Source organism: Lichenostomus cassidix, chromosome 3 (genome assembly GCF_008360975.1).
Source record: "Lichenostomus cassidix isolate B80296 chromosome 3, HeHo_3.0, whole genome shotgun sequence".
NCBI classification, from domain to species: Eukaryota; Metazoa; Chordata; class Aves; order Passeriformes; family Meliphagidae; genus Lichenostomus; species Lichenostomus cassidix.
In genome coordinates, this window is record NC_139483.1 from 24,345,225 (window position 1) to 24,370,895 (window position 25,671).

General features: G+C 39.0%; 1 protein-coding gene across 1 annotated transcript in view; it reads right to left on the minus strand.

The window, feature by feature from the left end:
- Positions 1-25,671, minus strand: part of LOC146439296 (uncharacterized) — a 223,307-nt gene that overhangs the window by 179,387 nt on the left and 18,249 nt on the right. The window contains exon 2 of the mRNA XM_085054974.1: positions 10,813-10,893. Within this exon, the coding sequence (XP_084911100.1) occupies positions 10,813-10,893 (81 nt within the window). The remainder of the gene's footprint in view (positions 1-10,812; positions 10,894-25,671) is intronic.

Genomic DNA, 25,671 nt, shown 5'->3' on the forward strand with positions numbered 1-25,671 from the left:
ATCTTTATTACCCTTCTTTATGTGCATATGGTAGGTGTTCAATTCTTTCCAAGTCCGTATGATATTCCCTTGTGCTTCAGGAGCTGTAGTTGTCTATAAAAAGGCAACCTAACAGTTTCCTGTGACTGAAAGTTGAATGTGTTATTTGTTACCAGCTGGTTCATGGATAGCTTGAGCCCAAGTCTTGGCTTTAAGTGATCAAACTGACTTTAAACCACTCACTCATGGGGTGTATTCATGTATAGAGAGAATTCCATTGCAATATTTTATTTCTGAATTATGCCATATGACTTTTTTTTCCTAAACCAATATTAAAACCAGAATCTGTAACAAGCCAAATGCAGACTGCATTTTTTGGAAAGCTGATACCAAACATAACAGTAAATGAACCCTTCTGAAAGGTTAAAGTTGCTTTCATATAAAACATTTTCTACCAGGAAATGGAAGTGGAATGTTGAACTAAGCATTTAACTTGAAAGAACTGTGCACAGACTCCAATGGTTGCATTATACTTTAAAATAAAAAAAGCAAAAGGTTTTTATGAGCATACATAGTTCTAGCTTCATAAAAAGGGTATTATAGTGACAAGGCAAAATGAATCCCAGTATTTTGGATGCTTCTTTTAACCTCCCAAAAGCTCCCTCCCTGTCCATTAACTATTCCAGGGTGAGTTTTCAAAATATGGTTAAATTCATCTAACAGTTTTTCTCCCTTCACTTCCCTTGCATCTTTTCTTCCCTGACATCCAGGCTCATTCCTTCCCTTCCACTTTCTGATTTTCACTTGGCTCCACTATGAATGTAATTGGATTCCTAAACCAACAGAAAGCTATTCATGGGGCTTTTTGCTGAATTGGTTTCCTACCAGCTAGCAAGGTGAACCAGCGCTAGAGGTTACACAGAAATCAGAGCTGATGCAGAAGAAATGGTTGAGAACAGCACTCAAGATTTTCTTGGGAAACCTCAAACCCTCAAAATACCTATTCTAAATAATGGGATGGCATCTTAAAAATACACTTCCTGTTTGAGATGGTGCACCTGTTGCAGTAGGTTTTGCAAAAAAAAACAAGAAATGAAAGTAATTGTACCAGGTTTGCCACTTAGAGACACAACAAAGGCTAACAGCAAACATGCACCATAGGGTGGTTGCCCACTCTCAAGAGTAGACATTCCTGCACGTGTGCAGTGACCTCATGACATATCTTTATAAAAAGCAATCCAAAAGTGTCTGTTTCCTGGGTACAACCTTTTGCTTTGGGGGAAAATAAAAAAATGCCAACTTTATACTGTTTCTTTGAACCTTGATTTTGATTCTATGATCATTCAGGAAGGAAAGAAGCCATCCAAATGAGCTTGACCCATTGAGCTACTGCTGATTTGCCAGATTCCAGTGTCCTCAAGTGTGACATGGAGTTATTACTCAGTGTCCTGTATTTAAAATCAGGAGTGATTTAATCTGGCTCTTTACCATACCACTTGCTGACATGTTGACACCATGTAAATAATGCATAGCTCTGCGACCACACTACTTTCATGCCACATGCTGGGAGAAACAGACAACGCCTGCTATTATTATTAGCCACATCTTAGATACCTTGGAAATGTGAAAAATTACCATCAAAATTATTTCAAACTATTGTAGTCTCCAGCTTTGAACTTCTTCATTGCAACTCAAAATGTGCCACATGATGTGGCCTTTTCAGTCAACACTGTACATAAATCAGGAGTCTGTTTTCAATGACAGTGGATGAACACACATTTACATCTCACATTCTTTAAAAGTCACCCTTCTAAGACTGTTTTTAAATAACTGAGTTTAACTGACACAAGAACACTGGTGAGACTTTTCTCTGTACAATGTTGACTGAAAAGGCCACTATTTTAGAAGAAACCTCAAAAAAACAAGCAAAACTCAGGTCTAGACGGCAAAATTTGAAATAATTGATATCAGACATTGCTCCCTGCTAGCAGTACCCAGTCCTCTTCTACTCTTCAACCATTTCAAAAGATAAACCTACCAATGCCATCACAGCATGCTCATCAAACCAAAGTGAAATTGTGATTTTCACTGGGGAACAACATAAAGCTAAAATAGTACATTTAATATGCTACCTATTTCTTATATGAGAGTCTTTTATCATCTCAATATCATGAAACTTCAGTCATATTGAGGGCAGACAGCAAGATATGCTGCTTTTCACAAAACATTTAACAAGATTGAAAGTTAACATCTATATCACTGGTACCCAATAATTGTTTCATACACTCTCCCCTTCAATCCTCTGACTGCCAAGCAGAGAAAGGGGCTGATTATATTTTTACCTTTTTGCAGTTTATAATAATAGAAAAACGGCTCTTCTTCATTTCCCTGGGCCTATGCTCAGAGCAGGACTGTGATGTGCATTCTTCCCATGAACACACACAGGAGTAACTATTAAGGTAGGAGAGACAACCGAAGGCAACAAACAATAAAAAACAAAAGGGAAGTCTTCATGGTTCAGAAGTTGGGGTGGCTGTGTTATTGTGGAGAACTCACCTCAATCCTCATTCTATTGGCATCACTAGTGAAATGCACCTATAGAGACACGCATTTGCCTGCTGACTTTAGATTTCCAAAGCCTGAAATAAAAGAGTATCTGCCACAAAACCACTGAACTATGCAACTGGATCATAATTTCTCAGGGAAAAACAGATGTACGCATCAAAATGCCTTGCCCAAATAAATTCCTTTAGAAACTTTGGAACACAGCAAACATAAAAAAAGAAAGGGAGGGGTCCTTTTCTTTTTCTGCTCCTATGAGACAGTCAGAGCACACAGAAATTTGGGTTGTTTCTGTTCAAGGATGAATACATTGGACAACATTCTGTACTTGTCCACATTGTTCAAAAGAATCAGCATTTTGAGAGTCTCAAACCAAGACCAATTCTTTCTGTTTTCTCCATTAAGAAGACCAGGAATCTTGTGGTCTCTTTTCAAAGGAATGTCTTTGTCCAGAATCTTGCCTCAGAGATTTATTTTCACTATGTTATTTAGAACAGAAAAGAACACTGGAATGACTTCCTAATTTCTTTATTAAATCTGTTCTTAATCTACTTTATCCCAAGCATTTTATAGACAGTTTCTTACATGATGTTCTACTCTGAAGTTCTGTAATTACACACACAGTGGTCAAACTTTCTCTTGACCAGAAAAGACTGGCAGTAATTCCAGTAAATTGAAAAGAAAAGTTTGAGAAAAGAGTATGTTGGTTGAGAAGATAACTTAGTGCTTAAATATGATTTCTGTTCTAACAGCTTCTCTGGGTAATGGAGTTGCCCCTCACAGAGTATTGACAAAGCCTGTCTTGTGGAAGTTTTCTACAGTTTTTGTTTTGCCTGGGGTTTGGATTTCACAAGGCTAACTAGATTGCCCTTGTCTAGGAAACCCCGGGGGTGAAGCCAGATGGTGTCTGTGCAAACTGCAAAGACTGAAAACTGGGAAAGGATAGTGGCTGAAAACCTGAGAATAAAAACCACTGAACTAGATGAGTGGGTAAAGTACAACAAGTTAACAAGAAGTTATGAAGTGGCATGACAAGGTAATGAAGTGTGCTTTTCACAAGCAAAAAAGTGAGTATTTTGAGGAGAATGTCAAATTTGGACTTTTTTTGGACTTTTTTTCTAAAGTCCATTAAAGCTGCCCTCAGCAAGGTTTTCTCTCTTTCTCCTCAATGAATTCTTGTGAGGACACTATTAGCTACAGAAAATTCCTCTATATTCTTGTTGCTATACATATACACCTCTACATGCAAGAATAAATTATTCCAAACAAGTCCAGTACTAGACACATAGCAAGTAAAAATAGCATAACTTGCACATTCTTACTAAGAGCTAGCTCAGCAGTCAGCAGCACTGCCTGAACAGTCAACTATAAAAGCTCCTGTTTTGTGGTAACCTGATTTGACTATTTCCTCTACCAAAATGTCCTATTTCAAGACTTGAAATGTACAGGTCAGTGTCACATTTTTGCAGCTGAAAGTGCATGCACACTGAAAGAGCAGATTCTGGGTAAATGTGAGCTACTGAGAGCAGCAATGAGTCTCTTCAGAGGAAATGTTGCACTCTTCCTGCTGTCGTGGTTTCTGACAGTGCAGGGGGAAGGAACAAAGAAAACAGAGACTCTGACACATTCAATGGCAAGTTTTCTGATGTTGAGACTCTGTTGAATTTTATCTGATGTCCATATTTACAAACTCAAGCACATGTGGTTTCACAAAAACATTCAAACAGGGAAAGGAGATGATCAGCACATGCATGACCTGCTTCCTGTGCTGGTGGAGAAGGGTATGCTGGGTGCCAGGCCACACTGGCAGAGCAGTAGGGAGAGCTGTGGCACACAGCTGGTGACACCATCAGCACTGTGGCAAGAAGCTGGGTGGAAGGGCACAAAATGCATACATGTACCTGAGCCCAGTAGCAGCTCATTTCCTTGCTTCTAAATTGTGCTATTTGTACAAAAGTTTCAAGTGACACCCAAAAATAGTATTTTTTTTTATACACATTAATGTTTATTGTCCTACCCATACAGCATTTTGAAAATTTGCTGATAAGCAGTGTTAGATTTTTTCATTTTCTACTGTCAACATTATAGTTTTCACTTCTAAAAAGCATGTGCAATTCCAAACAGGCGTGACTGCTTACAGTTCCAGTGTTATACCCTTACTTATCTGTTCTCTTTGGCTAATGTGGCTTGATGATTTCACTCTGTGATTTCCCTTTTCAATTGTATAGATTAGATAGCAGATATTCATACTTCCCTTCCCTGCATCATGTGGCACATTTTCATAATGCAGAGCGATAACATGGCAGATTTACTTTTGGAAAGAACTAGCTTTGATCTACTCTACAGCATATCTTAGAAATTACCACTAATTTTTACAGTATAAATTAAGGAATGCAAGGTATTGATGGCTTGAAAATACCAAATTCTGTGTGACATTGCTGTAGAAACTCAGTACTCAGCCTGAAGACGCATTTGTTATTAAGTCTAATTCTGTTCCTGAGACAGCCTCTTTAAAACTGTATCTGCTTCATCTCTGTGCTAGGCTGGGCTCTCTGATATGACTGATGCTTTGGAAGACATTGCCCTGAAAGGAGACTATGCTTGCAGCAGAGCACTTGAAAGCCAGCGAACCACCATCCATCTTCTCTTTTACAGCATGTGCTGGGATAAACAATGGGGAAATCAGACACTTACTGAGGCTGCATGAAAAAGTGGTGAATCAGAGCTTCACTGAAAACTTGATGAGGGTGCTAGGTTACAGTTTTGAAGGTGTTCAGTGTTCCAGATAAATGTACACTTAGCTTTCTGTAAAGAGCTTAGGTACCTTAGCTCTGCTTACTTCAGCCCAAAGTGACTGCTTTCAAACTCCTCAAAACTGAAATAGGCAACTACTCAAATGTTAATAGTAAAAATCTGAACCTTTAAAACCTGAACCCTTAAAAATCTGAACCCCAGCTCTTGATGACCAGTAGTCTCAGTCTGCCAGCTCAACTCAGTCTTGAACTCCCCACTGTATGAGTGTTGCCTGCCTACCCACTAGAAGTAGGTCATTACCACCCATCTGAACAGTAACTCAGAAGTAATGAATGGGAAATATTCCTCTTGGCCTGTATTTGAAGCAGTGACATAGAGGAAAAAAGCTAACCATGCCTTTATAACCTTATTATCCTAACCCTCCAGTCTTACCAGCCTTCATACCTCTAATTAAGCATGCAAAAAATAAATACCTTACTGACAGTTTTTCCTCAGGCTTGGTATGAGTAATCTGGCTAAATCCAGAAAATTGCTATGAAAAAAAGATGTTGTGAAACAATTTTTCATTCTAACAGAGTTTTTTTTATTCTAAATCTATCTTTTTTTTTATTTTAAAAAGTATAACAACATTCTCATCTAAGATCTAAGTGTCTGAAACTAGAGCAAAACCTACACTCTCCAGTTACAATAAGTAAAATTTTTAGAAGTTGCTAGTTATATTTTTTTTTAAAGGCAGAAGAATTTATGCTTTTATAATTATACCAGTAAAAGATCTAGCAAGCCAAAGTGCTTTCCTTTTCCATTCCAACTAAATCATACACTATTTGGGGTAGAAATTTGGCAGGAAACATTATTGTATTATCCCTACATTGTGGCTGGACTGATTTCTTTATCCTTTTTTGATAGATGGATGTCTAGCTGAGCCGTGAATATCTTCAGCAGTGCTGATTCCAAAGCTTCATTTGGCAGCTGGTTTCCTTGGCTATGAGTTCTTATGTTTATAAACCTTCCCTGATATATTATTCTAATTTTTCCCTCACAATGCTTACAGCCACTTCTTGCTTTCTTGCTTGCTTTCTTAACTAATGAGAACAAACAAATATCATCTCTTTTTCATTTACTTTCTATTTTGACAATAAGAGGACATTTTAAACTTCCTGGAATTAGCATGGTTGAATGAATCTCAACATCATACCGCAGGCCTTATTTTTCAAGGTTACCATCACTTTTCTTACATAGCTCAAGATTTAGACAACTTTTTTAAAACAAGTATCTAAAACCCGTTACAGTACTTCAGGACAACCATAAAAGACCATAAACAAGGCTAAAGTTTTCCCTTCTCATTATGTATATTTCCATGGATTATGTTGTATAAATTGTTATACTAGCTGATTATGTGGACCTTTCATCATGCTAGAAAATGTAAGAATTTGCAGAGCTGAAAAATATCAGTGCTGCAAAAAAGAATGATGCTGATTTTTGAGACAACAGTTGGAGAGACTGACTCTACAGAGCAAAGAAATTACATAGTAGATCAGTCCCAGTGTTAGGATCACTGAACTGGGAGGCTGGTGTCTCTGTAACCATTACAAGACAATTAAGTCCAGGAAGGAGAGATTTGTTTTAAAGAGAGTAAAGAAAGACAACTTTGAGAAAAGGACAGTGGGCTGTGAATTAACACTTTAGAAAAGGAGTGGTAAAAGAAATTACCACTTTTAGATGGGGGGTCTAAGACTGGCTAAAATGTTTTGGGAAGCCATTTCTACGTTGGAAAGCAGACTGTTAGCCATGCAGCACCAACCTGCATTACTCTAACAGTTCATGGCTGAGGACCCTGGAATAAAGGAGGCCAAACTGCATTCTGACTGGAGAAAAAGGTAAAGTGAGCTATCTTTCCTCCAAACAATTCCTACCCACCAATAGTTTTTTCCTTGGTATGTACAGAGTTTTGTACATTCCCTCCCAAGTCATGGTCCTTGGCACAGTATAGTACATCTTTTCTGGATAAATTCCATTGGGTGCATTAGAACACGGAAGTTCTTTGGTAGACTTAGCCCTGGGTTGGATTTTCACAAAATTATCATTAAATCAAAAGTATTGTGCATCTGATAGCTTGTGGTAACTCCTCTGAACACATGTTTATCCTGCCTTTGAACAACTGATGGCAAGGGATTGGTCACTGCAGCTTCATGGCTCAGGCAAAAGGATGCAGGAACACACAGAAAGATGGATCAGGATAGTAAAACTCTGGGAATCTTTTCTATTAACAGGATGAGCATTTGGTTCAGCCTGTGTTTGCTCAGCCTTCCATTCACATTGCATTCCCATCAAACATGCTCATGTGACTAGTGGGAGCTGTACCAGAATGTGGCCCATGCAGTCATTACTCTAATTTGCCAAGGCATTTTCACACTACTAACCTGGCATGCATCTTTCTAGTTACCATGTAATTGTTTACATTTTGTTAATAGTTACACAGTACCAAATGTGCCAACACCATTCAAATATTTTTGACCATTTCTCTAGTTTAGTTCCAACCATGAAAATAACTCAGCTAATTCCAATTATAACAGAACTGCTTCATCTGGCCATTCATCCCTTGTAGTGACAATTAAGTAAGTTGGTTTAGAGTAGGAGTGTTATGGCCACTGAGTAGAAAACTCACAATTGCCTCAGAGCTGACCTTGTTTGCCAGGTAAATTTTAGCCACTATGCCATTTCCTCTGAGGTGTGAACCTTTAACCCCTGCATGTGCATCGGGATCAGTGTGTTCAAGGAACACTTAGTTCTTTTCACTGAAGGACTGTCACTTTTAGGATGTGAAAAATGTGGTTGCTTTTTTAAATAAAGGAAGTCTGAGTAATTCTGTGAAGCCACGAAGACCAAACTCTGCATACGTATTTATTACGACACCTTACATAATTTTAAGTTTTGAAGTTCTGATATTCAAAATAACATTACTAAAATTCCAGTGCTTTTATGCTATCTAGTGCATCCAGAAGAATTGTTTTCCTGACACTGAGGATAAAATTTCCCAAATGAGAATACTGTACTAGCAAGTTTTCTTGTTGTGCCTCCATCTGCCTATTCAATAATTTGCTGCTAAGCATTACTACTATATACAAACCAGCTGGCAACATTGCTCCCATGCTGAAGAGCCACCAGATACCACCTGACATTGAGAAAAGTTTGGACTTGCTGGGATACCTATTTTTGCATATAGGTTTGCCTCCCCCCCGGATCGTTACTGTAGGATGCTGTAGGATGACACACACCTAAGTTTGTACCTGGAACATGTAACTGCAGTCTTTGATAGCAGTAGACAGACAAGCCTGCTCTCTGATGGAACTGTCCTCTCAGGCAGAGCTGCACTGATGTGCAGGCTAGAGGAAAACCACTTTGAAGTCACTCCTGCATGAAATATTTGCATGGTCATTAGGACAGCAGGAAACCTCATGTTCCTGGGCTGCTGCCCAGGTCCTATCATTCAGGTCCTATCTGCTTCAGCCAGCTCCAGAATATTGAAGAACAGGCCATAGTAAGCTCAATGAAAAGAAAAGTTGAGCACAGTGACCTTGAGGAAGCAACTAAGGATAATCTGCATAGCTAGAGCCAAACCTCTGGCCACACAAACAATCCACCTGAACCTTGCAAAGCAACAAGGTACCACTCTGCACTCCTTGGAAAGCCAACAGGTGTATGGCAGACCCAGGATCAACCAGCAGGAGAAGATAACCAGCTCACCACCAGTACATAGACACATAGATGCTGAACCTGTCAGCCCCTGGGACCATCTGGCAGTATCAATTTCAGCAGCAGACATGGGTGCTAGTACACCCTCCTGATTCTCACTTCCTGACCAAAAGACCTTGCTGGAAGGCTTTAAGTGTTCTCAAGATAGGATAACTAACCTTCAAGTCCTACTGAGTCAGGTACAGCCTAAAAACAGACTCTCTCCTACTTCCACATCACATTTAAGGGCAGTAATAGTTTTAAGGCCAGAATCCCTTATTAAACAAAGGGAATACTGTCAGTGCTTTTTGAGGTTCAGAAACTCTGGATCTTGCCATCTTTAGACCAAACCAGTTACATATGGTGACATTTCAGGCATTAGCATCTTATTTTATATGATTTGAGGATGACAGAACATATGTTCTTAGGCGGGTGAAAGAGAAGAATCAGGCCTATTAATTAATTTCCTGAATGCTTCTTAGTACACCTCAGGAGAATCAAGTTCTAACTTGAATGAGGCATAAGGGAGACTAGAAGCCTTGTTAATACAAACACCTAGAAAAAGTCACTAATTTAAATGAAATTTATTCTAACCCTAAGTCTAGCCATTTAAGTCTATAGTAAAACTTTCACCAACAATTACAGAAACAGGCTAAGACCTCACAGTGACTTCTTTTAAAGAACTTCTAAAACTTTCACCTCATTGGTTTAAAGCATTTTGCAAGCACATGCACCTCAAAGATTTTATACAGCTGGTAAGCTAAAACATATGAGGAAGAAATAACTTGTTCTAAGCCACAGAAGAAATCTGTGTCCGAGCTAAAAATTGGACTCAATAGTGATAATCTGTTATTCTCTCTGAGCTTTCGAGACCACAGGGCAGAAACTATGCTATCCATGAGTTAAAGCTGTTTGACTTGTTTACAAAGAAAAGTGGCCATGATGATATTTGTAGCTCTACAGTTTTCCTTATTACAAAATGGAAGATAATCCTTATTTTAAAGCATCCATTCCAGTTCAGCTAGGCTGAGTTTTAAGTGTTTAATGCATTTTAAGTAGAGGCCATAAGAACAGTAAAAAGCCTAATTTGTTTAATCAGATCCTTTCAGCTGTAACACTCAAATACTTAAGGAGGAAAAAATCAATAGACGTGGCAGAAGCATAGAGAAAACACTTCAAGTCTCCTTACTATTTTGTACTACAGAAATCAGAAAGATGAATTCTTCTCCTTGCAATGTTTAATAGTCTCTTTGAAAATAAAGAGACTATTACACAGGTGATTTTCAGCATGTGACCTCTGATGAATGTCAGTTCTTTGGGAAAATGATGCAATTGTGTACAAAATCACAGTAAAGTTAAAAAAAAAAAAAAACAAGAAAAATAAAGTTAAAACCAGAACAGCAAAGATTAGACAGCGACAAAATGGCACTGAAGCAGATTTCAGGAAATATATTTTCTTTTCCAGTGTTACATTCCAAGATATTTTTAAGTCACAGATATTAAAAACAGATTCCCATACAATTCTTAATAAGTTACAGTAGCCACCAGAGTTAGTGGTTCCTAACATGTGGCAAAAAATATAATACTTCTAACTCAAGCCATGTCATGCTGGTATTTTACCAGCATTCCTCATTCTATTGTTACAATTCCACTAGTTTCATGGCATTTAATTCTTTCTGAATGTAAGAACAGAGCATCTCCCTTTCTGATATTAACAGCAAGCAGTACAATCATAATAGCCATGGTACTTTTCATCCTGCTGTCTTAAGATACTTTGAGCCTTACCTCTGATTTTGGAGATGGAGAAACTCCAACTCAGAATAATGAGGTGGCTCTCTGAAATCAGCCAACAGGTTACTGCAGGGCCTAGAATGGAAAAAAATATATCAAAAAGCAGAACTTCACAAACTTTGCAGAGCCTTCCTGGTCTCACACACAGAAGACTTATAATTCTAATCACCTCACCATGATTTGCACCACAGCAATGCTGCCCACATGCATCTCCAGGGCAGCTTTACTTCCTCATCCCAAAGTTGGGATCTCAACCCCACAGACACAGCGAGTACACAGCTGTGCCATCCCCTCGGAGCTGACAGCCTCATGGGGGGTCCTGAACAGGGGAAATTGTTCCTCACAGAGGCCAGGGAGAAAGGTGCCCCCCCAGAAAGCTGATGCTGTGCTCCTTCCACTGCCCCTTGAGGCTGTGCCCTCGGGGAGAAGGGGCACAGCAGTGCTCAGTCTGATGTGGGCATTCCGACACCAGAGCCATGACCCTCCATGTCTGACATGGGGCACATGCCAGTTCTTACCCCCATGATGTTAGGAATCAACATGCATTGGGGCAGCATGTCAAATCTTATTAAAAAAAGTAAAAAGTGTATTACTCATCTGTGAAACATTAATAATTATTTAATGAAACTTACTGTTTATACAAAACACATTGAAATAAATCACATTAACAAAAACTACCTGATTTCATAAGCAACTTACATCCAATATTTTTAATATTTTAAAACTCATTAAACACTTCATTTCACAATGAATGAACTAGAACATTGAGATAAAAGCCTTAAAAAGAGACTTGAACTATTCATTGAATGGCAACAGAAAGAGATTCTGAAAGAGATTTTGAAAAGCTTCCTGCAAAATAAATCAATGTTTTTATCAGGAATCATCCCTAGTTAGGCATTACGAAACAAAGCAGAGTTACATATAAAAGTTCAAAACCAGAATTCCTGCCATTAACAGAGAATATTTCAGAAACTGTTGGAAACTCCTTATGAGGTCCCATTTACAAAATGGATGGATTTTTTGTTCTCTATCAACAGTGCTAAGAGTACAAATTGGCAAATCCCACACTTGCCCAAAAATTTGGTTTGGGGATGACCAAGCATGATTATAAAACTGGACAGGAAAGATGGTATAGGTGAAAGACATGAGATCTGGAAAAGCTGGATAATAATATTTCAATATCAACATCCTATTTTTACACACACAAAAACCCGAGCTGAGTTTTTAATTTGATTTTAACCCAAATTTGTTTCTTTTGCTTTTTTCAACAGTATCATTTTCCTTACATTCCCTGAGATTAGAGATAAGGGAAAAAAAAAAAAAACCCTACTACATGATTAACAGTAGGGAAAAGCTCATTTCAGGATACACAGGGTTGGTTTTCTGCCTCCTGCATAAAATACAACACAACAGTGGCTAGCAAAGTATTACTGACTTATCTGATGCAAATGCTACAGGCAAGTTAGACATTTTGGAAAAACCTTCTTACTTTACAAACTTTCAGATGAAAGTTTTACTTTTCTTAAGCCAGAACAGGAGTTCTAGGAGAGCACATGTACCTGGAATGAAAGTTCTCACTTTTGCTTCTGTTAAAGTATTTTTAATTGAAATGTTAGATTTAAAAATCAACATTTTATTAAGATGATCTGATATTTGCCAAACTTCACCACCAAAGTCATAAATACAATAACAATAATTTGACATTTCTTTTTAATGTATTATCAAGGAAATTTACAGAAATTAAACTAAGCCTAAACTAAGGGTGCCCATTGCTCTGCCAAAAACACCAACGTCTAAGCCGAGTGTGTTTCTTTTCTTGCAAGGACGTCAGCAGTATATTTAGCACCAGGGTGGAAATAGGGGACTAAAAGACTCATATTACATATTGCAGGTCTCATATTCCCAACTCTTGTGCCACGCCTGGATTTATGGTCTGGTCATTTCATGGTTTCTTTTGAAGTGTTTTGACAGACAGTTGCTTGTCTGTATAAAATTCAAAACCAGCTTTTGCAAGATACACTAGAGGCACAGAGGAAGCCTCCCCCAAAAATTGATAATATTTTTCCAGAAGAAAGTGGTGGGTAATTTTTTGTTGGTTTGTTTTTAAGTCACGAAAAGCAGAAGAAGTAGCAAATGAAAGAGAAATTGATTGTGCATACAATAAATGTGATCATCTCTTCTGCACATATTCAGCCTAATTGAAATACAGGGTTACTCTGTATGAGATCAGGTGAGGTCTCAGACACACACAGAGTTAAATGTAGTGGTGCTGTTGAGATACTAAAAGATGAGATATTGCTGCTGACCACAGAGAGCAAATTACAATTCAGTACACATCTTTCTGGGAAGTTTGCCAAGGAAAACCCAGGGAGAGGTGGCCATTACTGCTGCTTTGCTCAAGCTAGGGAAAAATGGAGATGTAGTTGCTTTAACTCTTACCAACTGAGCAATTGCACTCAGAGTACAAAGCAAATCAGTGCTAATGAGGCAAATCAGGAAACCAGCTCTGAGAAGGAGTTCAAAGCCCAAAAGTAGAAATGCTTCAGCTCTGTCTGCATTACCAGCTTACAGCTGGGGCAACTGCACCACTGCTGGCTGCTGCTCTGGCATGGTGCTATTTTTTGCACAAAACCAGCTTTGCAGAATGAAAGACAGAAAAGCATAAAAAAACAGTACAGGTGTGGAGTTACAGCAGAAGAAACAAGGGAGATTGAAGAAAGAAAAACAAAGTTTGAGCAGCACTTTTACTTTTGATAACAGCGGTACCAAGAAGAACTGAAACCATGGAGACTGAGTGATAACAGCAGAACTTAATCAAGAATATTCATATAGAGCTGAATTTCCTCAGCAGGCAAAGGAGAGGTAGGAACTCTGGCCAGAGTAACCATAATGTGTAAAGGATGAAAAGCAACCCAACCTACCACTCCCCTACTGGACTTGAGATTTATCCTACTAGAGGACCCAAACTGACAGAAAGAGCACTGCTAATGGCACAAATATATCCCATCCTACATTATTTTGGTACTTCTTTCCTTCCTTACAGAGAAACTGTCTGATTCAGCAAGAAACAGACTATTCTGACTTTTCAGTAAAGATATCTTTAGAAATTTTCTACAAGTCTTTGCTGGTAATACATGGTGCTAACACTTCTATACTTCAGATTCACAGGAGTGACTGTCTCCTGAAGCCTGAGCATGGTCAGCAGCATTGATACATTCCTGCTATATTCTGACTGTGGTGGCATCTAAGCAGAGGGGGACACTTCAGCACCAATCCCTCATGTACCATGGCAAGCAATTTAGTTCCTTAAATGTATCCCTGACTGGGTAGTTTTGGTTTGGGTCCAATGGTAGCTCTAGTTATCCTCTCTACCATCCTGGTTCTTACAAGATCTCTTTTCTATAATTTCTTATTATCTTTTCCATGTGAAAAGTCATCATCTAGAAAACAACATAAGTTAGACTATGCTCTTCAAAATTCTTGAGTATATCTTTATGTCTGGATCAAAGAGCCTTTACTTTTTTTTTTTACTTTTTTTTTCTTTTTTTTTTTGTGTGTGTGTGTGTGTGTGTGTGTGAGAAAAAGCCCTTTTTGCATGAAAAGAAAACACTGGGATTTTCCTCTTGCATGATTTCCTGAGATCCTCAGTAAACAAAGATCATTTATATTACTTTCTCTCACCATCTCTCAGTCTCCCTTACAAGGCTGGGCATCCAAGCTGTACCCAGCTATGGCTAATAAAAAAAATTACACAAGGAACAAAGCAAAACAGATGAAAAAGTCCAATTTGAAGCCTTAATTTCTATAGAAGTTCTGCTTTGTCATTTTTTGCCACAATGAGTTAGACCTATGGATCTTCTCTTGAGAGATTTCCCTTTCCAGTGTCACCAAAATACTGGAGGCAGCACTTCACAGGAGTCTCTGGCACAAAGAAAGCAATGTCACAGGTGTGCTACTGAAGCCAAACTCATTCATTAGTCCAAGGTCTCCTTTTAACTCAAATACTGTTTCATAATGAAAACAAGTTTGGGACCCAAAATTTACTTAACAGCATAAACCAATATTTCCATGTGGTTTCTATAAACTCTCAATTCATGAACAACATTCCAGGGAATTTAATTCAATTTAATTGCACAAAAGGCAACATCACCAACCTGCCACTCTGGATGACCTGTGTTAACACTGACTGTCAAATCAACTGCAAAAACAATACAACAGTGAAAAAATAATCAGTCTTGACCTCAGTGCACATTTGTCTGCATAATGTTATCAGAGAGTTCAGAAATTTGAAACATCTCATAAATAAAGAAGGCGTTAAAATCATTTGGAAGTACATGAGGAAGCCAGTGTTTCACTGCTCTTTGGCAGCAAGCTTTTCCATGTGTCCTTTCCCAGCCTGACCATGCACAAGGCTGTAGGACTGAAGCAGAAAGTGATTAATATATGCACGGGCACATGTGTGTGTCCATGTTTAAACACGTGCACACACATTTCTAAGCATGCACTAAGGAAAGAATGCACATAGGGAAGATTTTAAGAAACCTTTTATTCAGGGCAAGCTTAAGGAAGTCAGGGACAACTGCTTTCAGTAAACTGATCTGAGATTAAGAAAAAAGGAAATGGTTGCCTTTGATGAAGTAGTTTAGAATAGGTACAGCTGCATTGAGCAGGAACTTTGTAATAAAAGCACCCTGATGTGGCATTTACCCCAAAACACCAGTGAGTAAAAATAAATAGACATCCACAAAGCTTAGGCTATTCTGGTGCTGTCTTAATCACTTTTGAGCATCAAAACATCTGGGATGTACTGGAACTTAAGTTTCTAGTGATTATTTAGGGTTGCTGAAACTAGTTACTGTACATTTGTGTCTTTTAGGTAGTTGTATATGACATGACTGGAAGACAGCATCTGTGAGCAACAAAGTTCTGCAGTAGTAATCAGTTAAGTTAATGAAAAGTAGTGCCCAGAGCCAGCACCTATATCACTCACATCCCTTGTTGGGTTCATCTCTTTTACTTATGAAGGTTGTTTGCACGGATTGCTACTGTCCTAAAGGCACCAGCTGAAGTCCTCTTGTTCTCAGTCATTTGGACTACTTTTTTCCAGTCCAGTACAGCTGTCAGTCAGGGTGGGATCTCTTTGAGAGCAACAAATGAGGCAGATGCATAGTTCAACGGCCAGACACTTCAAGTCATAACAAGCTAGTGAAGCGAGCTAATTTTGCTTGCAAAAGAATTAGCCTTTATTAGCCACTAATACCACTTTTTGCCCTGCATAGCCCTTTAACCAGCTGCAGCTCCATTGACATCACATTTTGGAAAGATTACTAGTGGCACGTCTGGTTATAGAAAGCTTAGAGGGCTTCCTAGAGCAGCTACCACTTATTAGGACATGAATTAACTTAATCTATCTGATGAGGAATGAACTTCAGCTCTAACACTGTAGGTATTCTTATGAGGTAAATCTTGTCATTCAGACCACAGACACTGCAAGGCATTTTTGCCTGTGTCTATTTTTTACCAAATGTTTATCACATGTATAGATATGTACTATAGGGCATTCATATTAGTAATTTATGAGGTCAGAACTGATGGAGAACATGTACAGAATGTATATATACACATATATTTAAATATGCACTTATGTCATGATGTTTAGTTCTGTTTTTTGGAGACAGTGATGAAATTGTCAATACTTCATATTTTTCTATCTTCTCTGCTTATGTAGAATTGAGGAAAATCAATAGCCTAGCTGCACTCATAGACTCACCTCAGATATATTCTGCATTAATCACTAGGATTTACAAACCCTGGCTAAATCAGGTGTGATTACATTTTTTTCCTATGGAAGTGTGCAGTGATACCTTACAAATTTGAGATACTGCTGTAGATCCAAAATCATAAATTAACCTGCTGATCTAGAGGATTAGGCAAAAGGTGAAATCTATTTTAATCAGATATGGCACTCCCTACACAGCAAAACAGTAGAAGCTCTTAATATTCAAACCAACTAAGTGCAGGCAAACTCCCTTGATTTCATTTCAAAGGGTTCAAAGTCTAAGTGAGGAGCAAAATTATATTTTATTCTGCATAAGTTTAAACAAAGACAGTACAAGGAAGCTGCACAGGTTGCAATGATGAGAGGGAGAAGAGAAAAAAAAATCTCAAAAAAAAATAATAGTGTATTAAACAAACCACTTGCAAGTTTTCATTAATTGTAGTCTAGCTTTGAAGAGGAGGGAGAACAGCAAGTATTGTAGGTTCTCATTCAAGTTATTTAGGTGGGGAATCCAAACCAGTTGCATTTTTTAGCAAATATAACCATAAAGAAGACTCACAAAGGCAACTGATGTCTAAAAGTAGAAAAAGGCCAACAAAGGAAAGACAGGGAGATAACATTATTTTAAGAGCTGCCTACCTCAAAAAATCAGGGTGTGGGCCCCTGCATACTGGGAACATGCCTCAGTCACTGGAAGTAATGGTCTCGCTGTTTCACAAAGGACAGCATCACCATGCCTATCCTACAGCAGCAAGAAGTCTCCCTACAGATAGACTGCAGTTTCGGTCTCATGCGATGTCTTACACTTTAAATTTTTTCAAGTCTGCTAAATAAGGAGTAGGTCCTGAAAGGATGTGTTTCTCCTGGATTATAACATCAATAACGTGCAAAAGCAATAACATGTTCTCTTGTAGCTAGGAGGCTCAACACACTTGAAACCTAAACTGAGGAAAAAGAACAAAGAAAGTTGATTTCCTTTAATGTAACTAATGTTTTCTGTGGGTCAGAGGCATGGTTAGCAACATTTCTAACATCAACTTTTTGGCATTTAGAAAAGCGTAAGGAAGGCTCACCTGGGACCAAATTAGAAATTCTGATGGACATATTTCAGTATGGAGCAGCTGACACAGGGCATCAAATCATGATTTAGCACTCATGGGTAGGGTGTATGATCACCAAAAGCATACCTGAGCAAAAAGGGGGAGCCAATCCAAGCAGACATCAGGCTGTGCCAACAGAAATAAAAAGTGTATCCCCCTTGGCACAGGATGAGGAAGGGTTTTCTCCCTCCTTCTGTCATATACCAGCATGGCTTTGATGAGGAAATTGTGGGCTTATATTTTACCAGTGGTTAAAACAAAGAGAATTTGTTTCTGCCTTTCCTCCTGATCACATTCTACAAAGTCTACCATAATTGGATTCTCAACCTGGAAGTTATCAATGAGTGCAGTTGCAATCACCCTCATTTTGCAATTAGGCTGATCAAGTTCCTACACAGTATTTGAACAGATAGGCCCTTAAACATTTCTCTTGCGTGGAAAAGGGATCCAGCAGAAAAAGCCCCAAACATTTCATGGAAATGCAATCCCTCTCCCACCTTAGCAACACCAATTCTCCTCTTCAGTCTCACAAGCAACATCTACTTTTGCATTTTTATGCCATCTATAACCACAGAAATATCTCATGAGTGCAGGGCTGGTCTTCTAACTAGCTAATTGCTTATACCACACAAAGTAAAGCCAAAGCACAACACAATAGCTCATCTGCCAGCTCATCTGGCAGCTCTGCTGCTCCCAGTACCAGTGCCACCCAGAGAAGTTGAGAAGGTGAAGAAAAAAGTTTGTGCAGGAAAAGCTGCAAGAAAATACCTTCCTTGCCAATTCTTCTTGCAAGCAAACAATAGCTATGAAAGGTGAAACCTGCTTTGTACAACATACAGAAAGAAAAGAAACACTTTAGGAAGGACATCTGCTGCAGAGTAGCAGGAGCAGAAATTCCCATCAACACTGTGAAGCTGGCCAAGATCACTGGTGAAAACGGAAAACAATCTTCTGGGGAAAGCAAAACAGCGAACCAACCTAATAACATGGTTAAAACTAAGGTGAAGAGAAATAATACTTCTTATAATACTTCTTATCAGTGCAACACACTTTCAACTTAGGGGAGCAGCAGAGAAGGGAAGCCACACTGATAACATGTCCTCAGAAAATTCTGATCCTGAGAATGTTTGCCACGTACCACAGACATAATAAGTGTCCATGTGATGCACCATGGGATGCTGCCAGAGATACTGACAGTTCAGCAAGTTTCTGGATTTGACGTATCAGGAACTGAGTTGCCATTGACCCACACGGAAAGGATAAACCTGAAAGGAGGGATTAGGATTGGCACAGACAACTTGGGTTAAATTTGTACAATGCTAAAAATCAGGCTGAGATTTTTGTTTGCATTTCCTCTCTCCCCACCCTCCTGAGCTCACATTATTAAAGAGTGAACAATGTCAAATCTCACACAGAGTCAGCACGGCATGACACAGGGATTCTGTGCTAAAGCAATTTTATGGATATATTATTTCAAATGAGATCAAAACTTCCCCAGGACTGTAGCCCTTCTGCTTCCAAGGCTTTCCCAAATTCTGGGGGTTATTGACATTTACCTAAGGACTTATTTTTTTAAATAACTAGAAAATTGCAGTGGTTTGGATCTGTCATAAACAGACATCATCCAATATGGGACACTGCTCGGTTGGATACCCAGGCAGTTTGGGAGAAGAGAAACCCTACAGCTAAGGCTGGAGCAACAAGGGGGGTCTTGCATTCCAGTTATCTCCCATGCAGTCAGCTCCTGGCCACAGAAGGCATACAGTTGTGCTTCAATTGGGGATTTAATTTGGAGAGATTGTAGCCACATGAAATCTCTGTAGAGAGTAATCTTCCCTGCCACCTCCCTCAGGAAATGAGTGCTTGGAGTTATATGTCTCAGGTCATATTAGCAGAGTAGCTTGGCTATCAGTTGCAAGGATATTTAGGGGACTTATCAGATTGTAAAATACTGAAGTGTGATGACTACACAGCAAGTGCCCTCTCCAGTCATCTGTGGCTTGCCAGACAGAAACTTTGAGTCATGAAAGCAGAGGCTGTTGGCCAGTGAGCCACATGTGCCCATCTCCAGCCCACTGAAGATCTGCCACAGCAGAGCTGGGCTGCAGCTCTGGTGCACCTTCACTTTCAGTGAGGCAAACCAGTCAGAAGTTGTTTATCCTGTTCACTGTGTATTAACTTGATGCTTATGTGATGCAGGCTCTTTTATAAATTGTTCACTAAGGGGTTTTGGCAATGGTTTCATGTTACAAGGCTTTTTATATCCTCTGCTGCCTTTTTCAGGCCCTATCCACACGTTCCTTATAGCTATTAATAAAGTATCCCTTCCTCCAGCTGTCAGACCAGGCTTTACAGTCTGTTTTTAAGCTATTGTTGCACTTCTAACAATTAAGACTTCACAGCTTATGCTGGGGTTTTTTCCCCTTAAATCCAAAGTGCATTTTTAAAGGAGCTATATCAGCTGACATCTTGTCCTAAAAATAGGCAATCAAAAGGCTAGAACCTAATTAAATGCTTCCAGGACTTCCTTTTACTTTGAGTTCAACTCAAGTATTTCTTGTAAATGCACTTTCTTCAGCAACACAAACTGTACTTCTCCGTGTTAGTGAGAAAGAATTTGAAGGAAAAATTAATTCTAAGCCGAGTATCCTGACAGCACCCATGCTCACACTGTTGTTTTAGAAGGCAACTCCTCCTGTTACTCCTGCATTGGGTAGAGCCACCCACACAATGGACAGAGAAATGGAATATATAGGTTATTTATATATAATATATATACTGTAGCTGTTATACCTATTCCACGTGTGGTACAGTCAGCACTGATCTCACCACTGTCTTACCAGAAGACCACATCTAAATCTTAGTTAAAGCTGTAGGGCAATTAGGAGGTTAGGGAAGAGAAATGGAGTAACAGGGTGATGTCACTGCTCAGCTTTGCTTCCTTTAGCCTGGACCATGGCCAGGTACACATTCCAGCTTCCAGCACAGCAGTACCCAAATCTGGTCACCTCGATTCAGCAAACCAAAGATCAGACACCGAGACAATGAAAAGTGAACAAGGATTTTGATTGCACCCATGTTTTCTTCTTTTTGTCTTTCCATGTCATGATGACAAACCACACAAACTGAGTTTCCCTTTCAAGGCACTCTACTCCAAAACTTCTCAGGTTTGGACCCTTGAAAAATGAAGGTGCTCAAAATAAACAATCACTTCAAATATCTTGGCCTATATCCCAGTGGGGAGTGAATCTAGTCACGTACACAACAACCTTCAAACTACACAAATATGAAGCACTAAAACAATAAAATTGCAAAAGGCAATATAGAAACAAAAACCAGTATGATGCAGCAACTAAGATCATGTAGCTCTCATCTATTTAAATTGTAATTGATCCTACTTGGTTTGTTAGTCCCTGCCATGAACCACAACCCCCTTAGTTTTCTCTTCCTTGGAAAGCAACCCAAAACACAGTTCTTACACCATCAAGTTTGAAATATGTGCAGTAAGAGCAATACTCCATGTTATGTTTTACCTGTGCTGTTTCCTCATCCTTACTGAATACCTGAAGTGAAGGAATTCCAGATTTCTCTTATTCACTGCTGACATTTCTTTTTCCTGTTGGCTAAGCCTTTCAGAGGAGTTGTTACCTCTGCAGTTCTGGTATCATTTTTTATTTCAAGAGAATATAAAGCTGTACAAAAGGTATATACTTGATTAGTATTATTCTTTTGTCTAAGCATACTCATTTACAAAATCAAAATGCATGGCTAGAAGTAACAGGAAGCATCAGTTCTTGAACAATAAAACCACTGAAAGAAAAAGTTTTACAAGCCAGCTCTGGTGCACAGACCACAATGTAAAAACTGTTAGATTAAACTATTTTCATTGTCTAGGATGGAAAAAGGATGAGGCAAAGAAAGAATAAAATTAATCTTTGTACAACCTTATCATAATTAGAGCTGAAAAAAATATGGAAATTTAATCCTATAAAATACATTTTTATTCAACCTTTTTTTCCTGACTTGGGATGATTAAGTAAATATTAACTGTTTTGTTGGGGTTTTTTAAAAGAATTTCCAATAAGAAATAAAACTTCAGGGTTATTTTGGGAAGACATTCCAATTTTTATTATTCATTAATTGAAAAATATTGTTTCAATTTGCTGGGCTCTTTTCCTATTGCATTTTCATGAGACCCACAGGAGTGACCGTCTGCATCCTGCATCCTCTTCTATGGGACAATGACTGCCATAATGTACTAAGCTGCTCAAAGAAAACTATGATTCTGATGCTTAGTGGCAAATACCAGTTGGCAAGCAAGCTCAGAGCAGCAGAGAGACTGGAAGCAACAGACATGGAAAATATAAATTGACTAAAGAAATACGCCACAAAAGGGAAATGCACAATTTACTGAAAACTAAATAGCCTTATAATGGAAGGCTTCTTTTTCTTTTCTAAAAGAAGAAGAAAAGTGCACAATGTTAAAAAAATTAATTTCTATTTTCCTCGTAATATGTTAATTTTTCAGAAGTTGCTTTTAGAATGTCATCCTGCTGGCAAATTCCTGCCCTGTCCAGATCTTTCCCTTTCAATCCCTAGTATTTTATATTCCCTAAAAGATAATTCTGTTGTCAAAATCATCCTTGAATATGAGGCAAAAAGCAGGTTAGGGTACAATTGGCAAAGAAGCTATAGCAATATTTTCTTAAGGTTTACTTAGGAAGCTCTCTGTGTTAGGGTTAGCATACAAAGCTTAGGCTTCTGAGCATTTAGGTATTCACAATGCTGTTATAATACAGGGAGGAAGGCCAGTTTGCTAGTTAAAACGTGCAGAACTGGGCAAAACATCCCCTAACTTCTTTTCCCAGGTCTGCCACTGACCTACTGTAGCCTTGCTGAAGTAATTTTAACTACATTTGAAAGGTCTATTAGGATACCTATTTTCTTCCACAAGATGCACAAGATGTAGCTCAAGTCAGGGTAATATTGAGGAAATTCACAGTTTGAAATGGACTAGAAAAAATGGAAGCAAATATAACAAATGCATATTTTATGCTGTTCTCTAACCCTCTGTTTGATTAAATAACATGCCTTTCCCCTTGCAGTTGAATTGAGTGGTTCTTGTTTCACACTATAGGAGTTTTATCATATTGGAATTGCTTTCCCCAGCATGATTTAACATTTTATTTTTATACTTGTTTGGGGTTATTTGGGTTTCTTGGTTTTTTTAATAGAAAGAGAAAACTAGATCATGTGAAAAGCTTTCAAAGTAAATATTCCTTTTAGGTTTTCTCTGGTATTTTCTTCATCCAGATCAGATTGCCACACACTTCCACATAACACAGAAACTGAGAAGAACAAGAAAGGAAACAGTTTACACTCTCAAAATGCCCATGGCTGTCTCAGACAACCTGGAGGCCTGTTGAGGCTCAGGGCCACTGTGTTTTATGCTCAGACAAAAATGCAGCTTGAAGTTGGGCAGGAAACAAGTTTCATGAGCCCAAACCACAGATTGCACGCCTGCCTTTACCATCCAATTCACCCGGGGTTGAAATCTGGGAGACACCATTTGGGAGAGCCCACGATGGCACTTCCAAGGCACAAGCTGTGTTGTCCATGGGCAAAAGGAAGGCAGGGTCTCTGAGTGCCAGGATACAAAAGGAGGCTGTATGCATGAGAGCTCCTGTCACTGGCAGGCTCTAGGACTTGCAAAGTCAGAACAATGAAGGCCAAAATACATATATATGCAAAACAAGCCACAAACTTTCCACCCTGATGAAAGCACAATGAGGAAAATCTTTCCGACAGATTCACAGCTGGTTTCAATCTACAGTCTAAGCATATCTAATGGGTCGCTTTTATCAGAGAAGCTCTCATAGGGTTCTGGCTGCTACTGAGGGCAGTTTGCCACTGTGCAGACCCCTCAACAAAAGTCAGAGAGGACGATGTGTACTCCCTACACGAGGCATGGGGTAATAGAGACCATCTGCTCCAAATTCTGGCCCTACTTGCACCTTTATTAATCCATTGCAGCTCCTAAGATCTTACTCCAGCTAATATAGCTGCCAGTATGAGAGTATCAGAAAAACATAAGACATTCCTCTCAAAAATCTTACTTCTTATATCACTCTCAGAAGTAAATTAAAGGATTCTACCCATGAGAACGCAAAGTAATGCAAAGTATCTCAAACTCTCCTGGGTGAAACTCTGGCTTCTCTAGAGACAGAAAGGCTTTCTGGTAGGAGAGGTTTAAAAGAAGCTACCACATTCAGTAAAAGCAGGACCTTTACCTTCTACAAATTACTAAAAGAGAAAAAAGCTCAAAACACTGCATCCATTTATGAAAATTTGCATGCCAGGGACTTGATGAGAAGTTATTGTGTGCATGTCATGTTGTAAGTAAAAAGTACTTCAAATATATATTACTTTATTTTTCCCCCAGTGGTTTACAGATTTGTCCTGGGACAATAGAAGTTTACAGAGAAGGGGGAGATGTCTGTGATTAAGGCAGCTTTCAGCTCTTCTTCCTACAGATACCCTGTGGATATTGCTGTATTCTCCAGTATCCAAGCTTCCACTTAAAAAACAATGAAGTTTCTAGCCCATCTGGGTTTGCGGAAGCAGAATGTAAACAGATGTACTGTTGTCTTATTTTAGAAGCTATAGCAAGCCAGACTGAAACAATAGCACTAAGAAATGTCAACTGCTCCCATTCATCTCAGTGGGGTGGGGTGTTAACTTTGAAGCCTAATTGTGACCACTTTAAAGTCAGCCTTTTAACCATTTCACTGCTATTACTACACCAGAAACTCCAAAGTAATGAACTTACCCAGCCTCTGTATTCGTATGCATTACTCTGAGACCTTCCATTCACTTGAAAAGAACACTGTATTACAATCGAGCTAGTTTGAATATTCTTTTACTTAGGAAGTTAGCTGAATTGTTTGCTACTGTCTTTCAAAATTAGGGTTAAAAGAAAGTCAAGGGTGAAAGGTTAGCTTCATTGTTGTTGCTCTCAAAAGTGAAACACGTGGGATTTCATGCTTTTTCCTTTGATCAGGGTGCCCTGATAGCAGTGCATTTGAATAAACTGACAAACAGCTACATAGGAAACTAAAAATAATGACTAATCAAATAACACTGCAACATCGATAGTTTAAAAAATAAAAAATACATCCTAATGATGTGGTAACACATACTTACAAGAATGAAATACGGAAAAGAGGAAAAGGGTCTTCATTTTCAGGAAGTTATAACTGCCACTACCTTAAATCCAAGGTGAATTAGGCCTGGTTTCAAGTATACGGAGAAGCTGCCCCCTAAAGATCTTTTACATCCCTTTTCCAAGAAGCTGTTGCACTCTTCATCAGTGGTCACCCTGAAGTCTGTATGGGAATTTTCATCTGGGACCAACAACTGAAGACTAAAAGTTCTACACATACATTTTTGTAAACATGACTTCAGATGCTCTGAGAGCTCATGCTGAAAATTATTAGGGCGAGCTACCCTAGCTTATGTTTCTGAGCATCCAGAATCCCCCTGAGGTGCAGCTGAACTCTGAGTCACAAAAGTCATGGTGCTGCAGGGCACGAGGGAGATGCCTGGCCAGGTTTGGTGAGGCTGTTTGGCACACACCTGCTGTCTCTCTGCTCAACCAGCCCTCCCGCCACCTCCGCTGCAGGACACCTCTGCAGGGCCTGCCCATCGTGTCTGCCACAGGACTGCTGCAGAGCAATGAGTGCACTGCATCAATGTTTCTACAGTAACAGCTACACTGACAATCCTTTTAACCTGTCATTTTCTTCTAATATAACACATATTAGGCAGAGAAGTCAACACTAACACCACTGCTCTACTCTGGCCATCGTTGGTACATCCATGTTAGGTACCCAAACTCGATAATCCTGACATGTCTCAAGATGCCCACGTTGCAGCTCCAACCACCAGCTCAGGGGAAGTGAAACAGGAAGGACA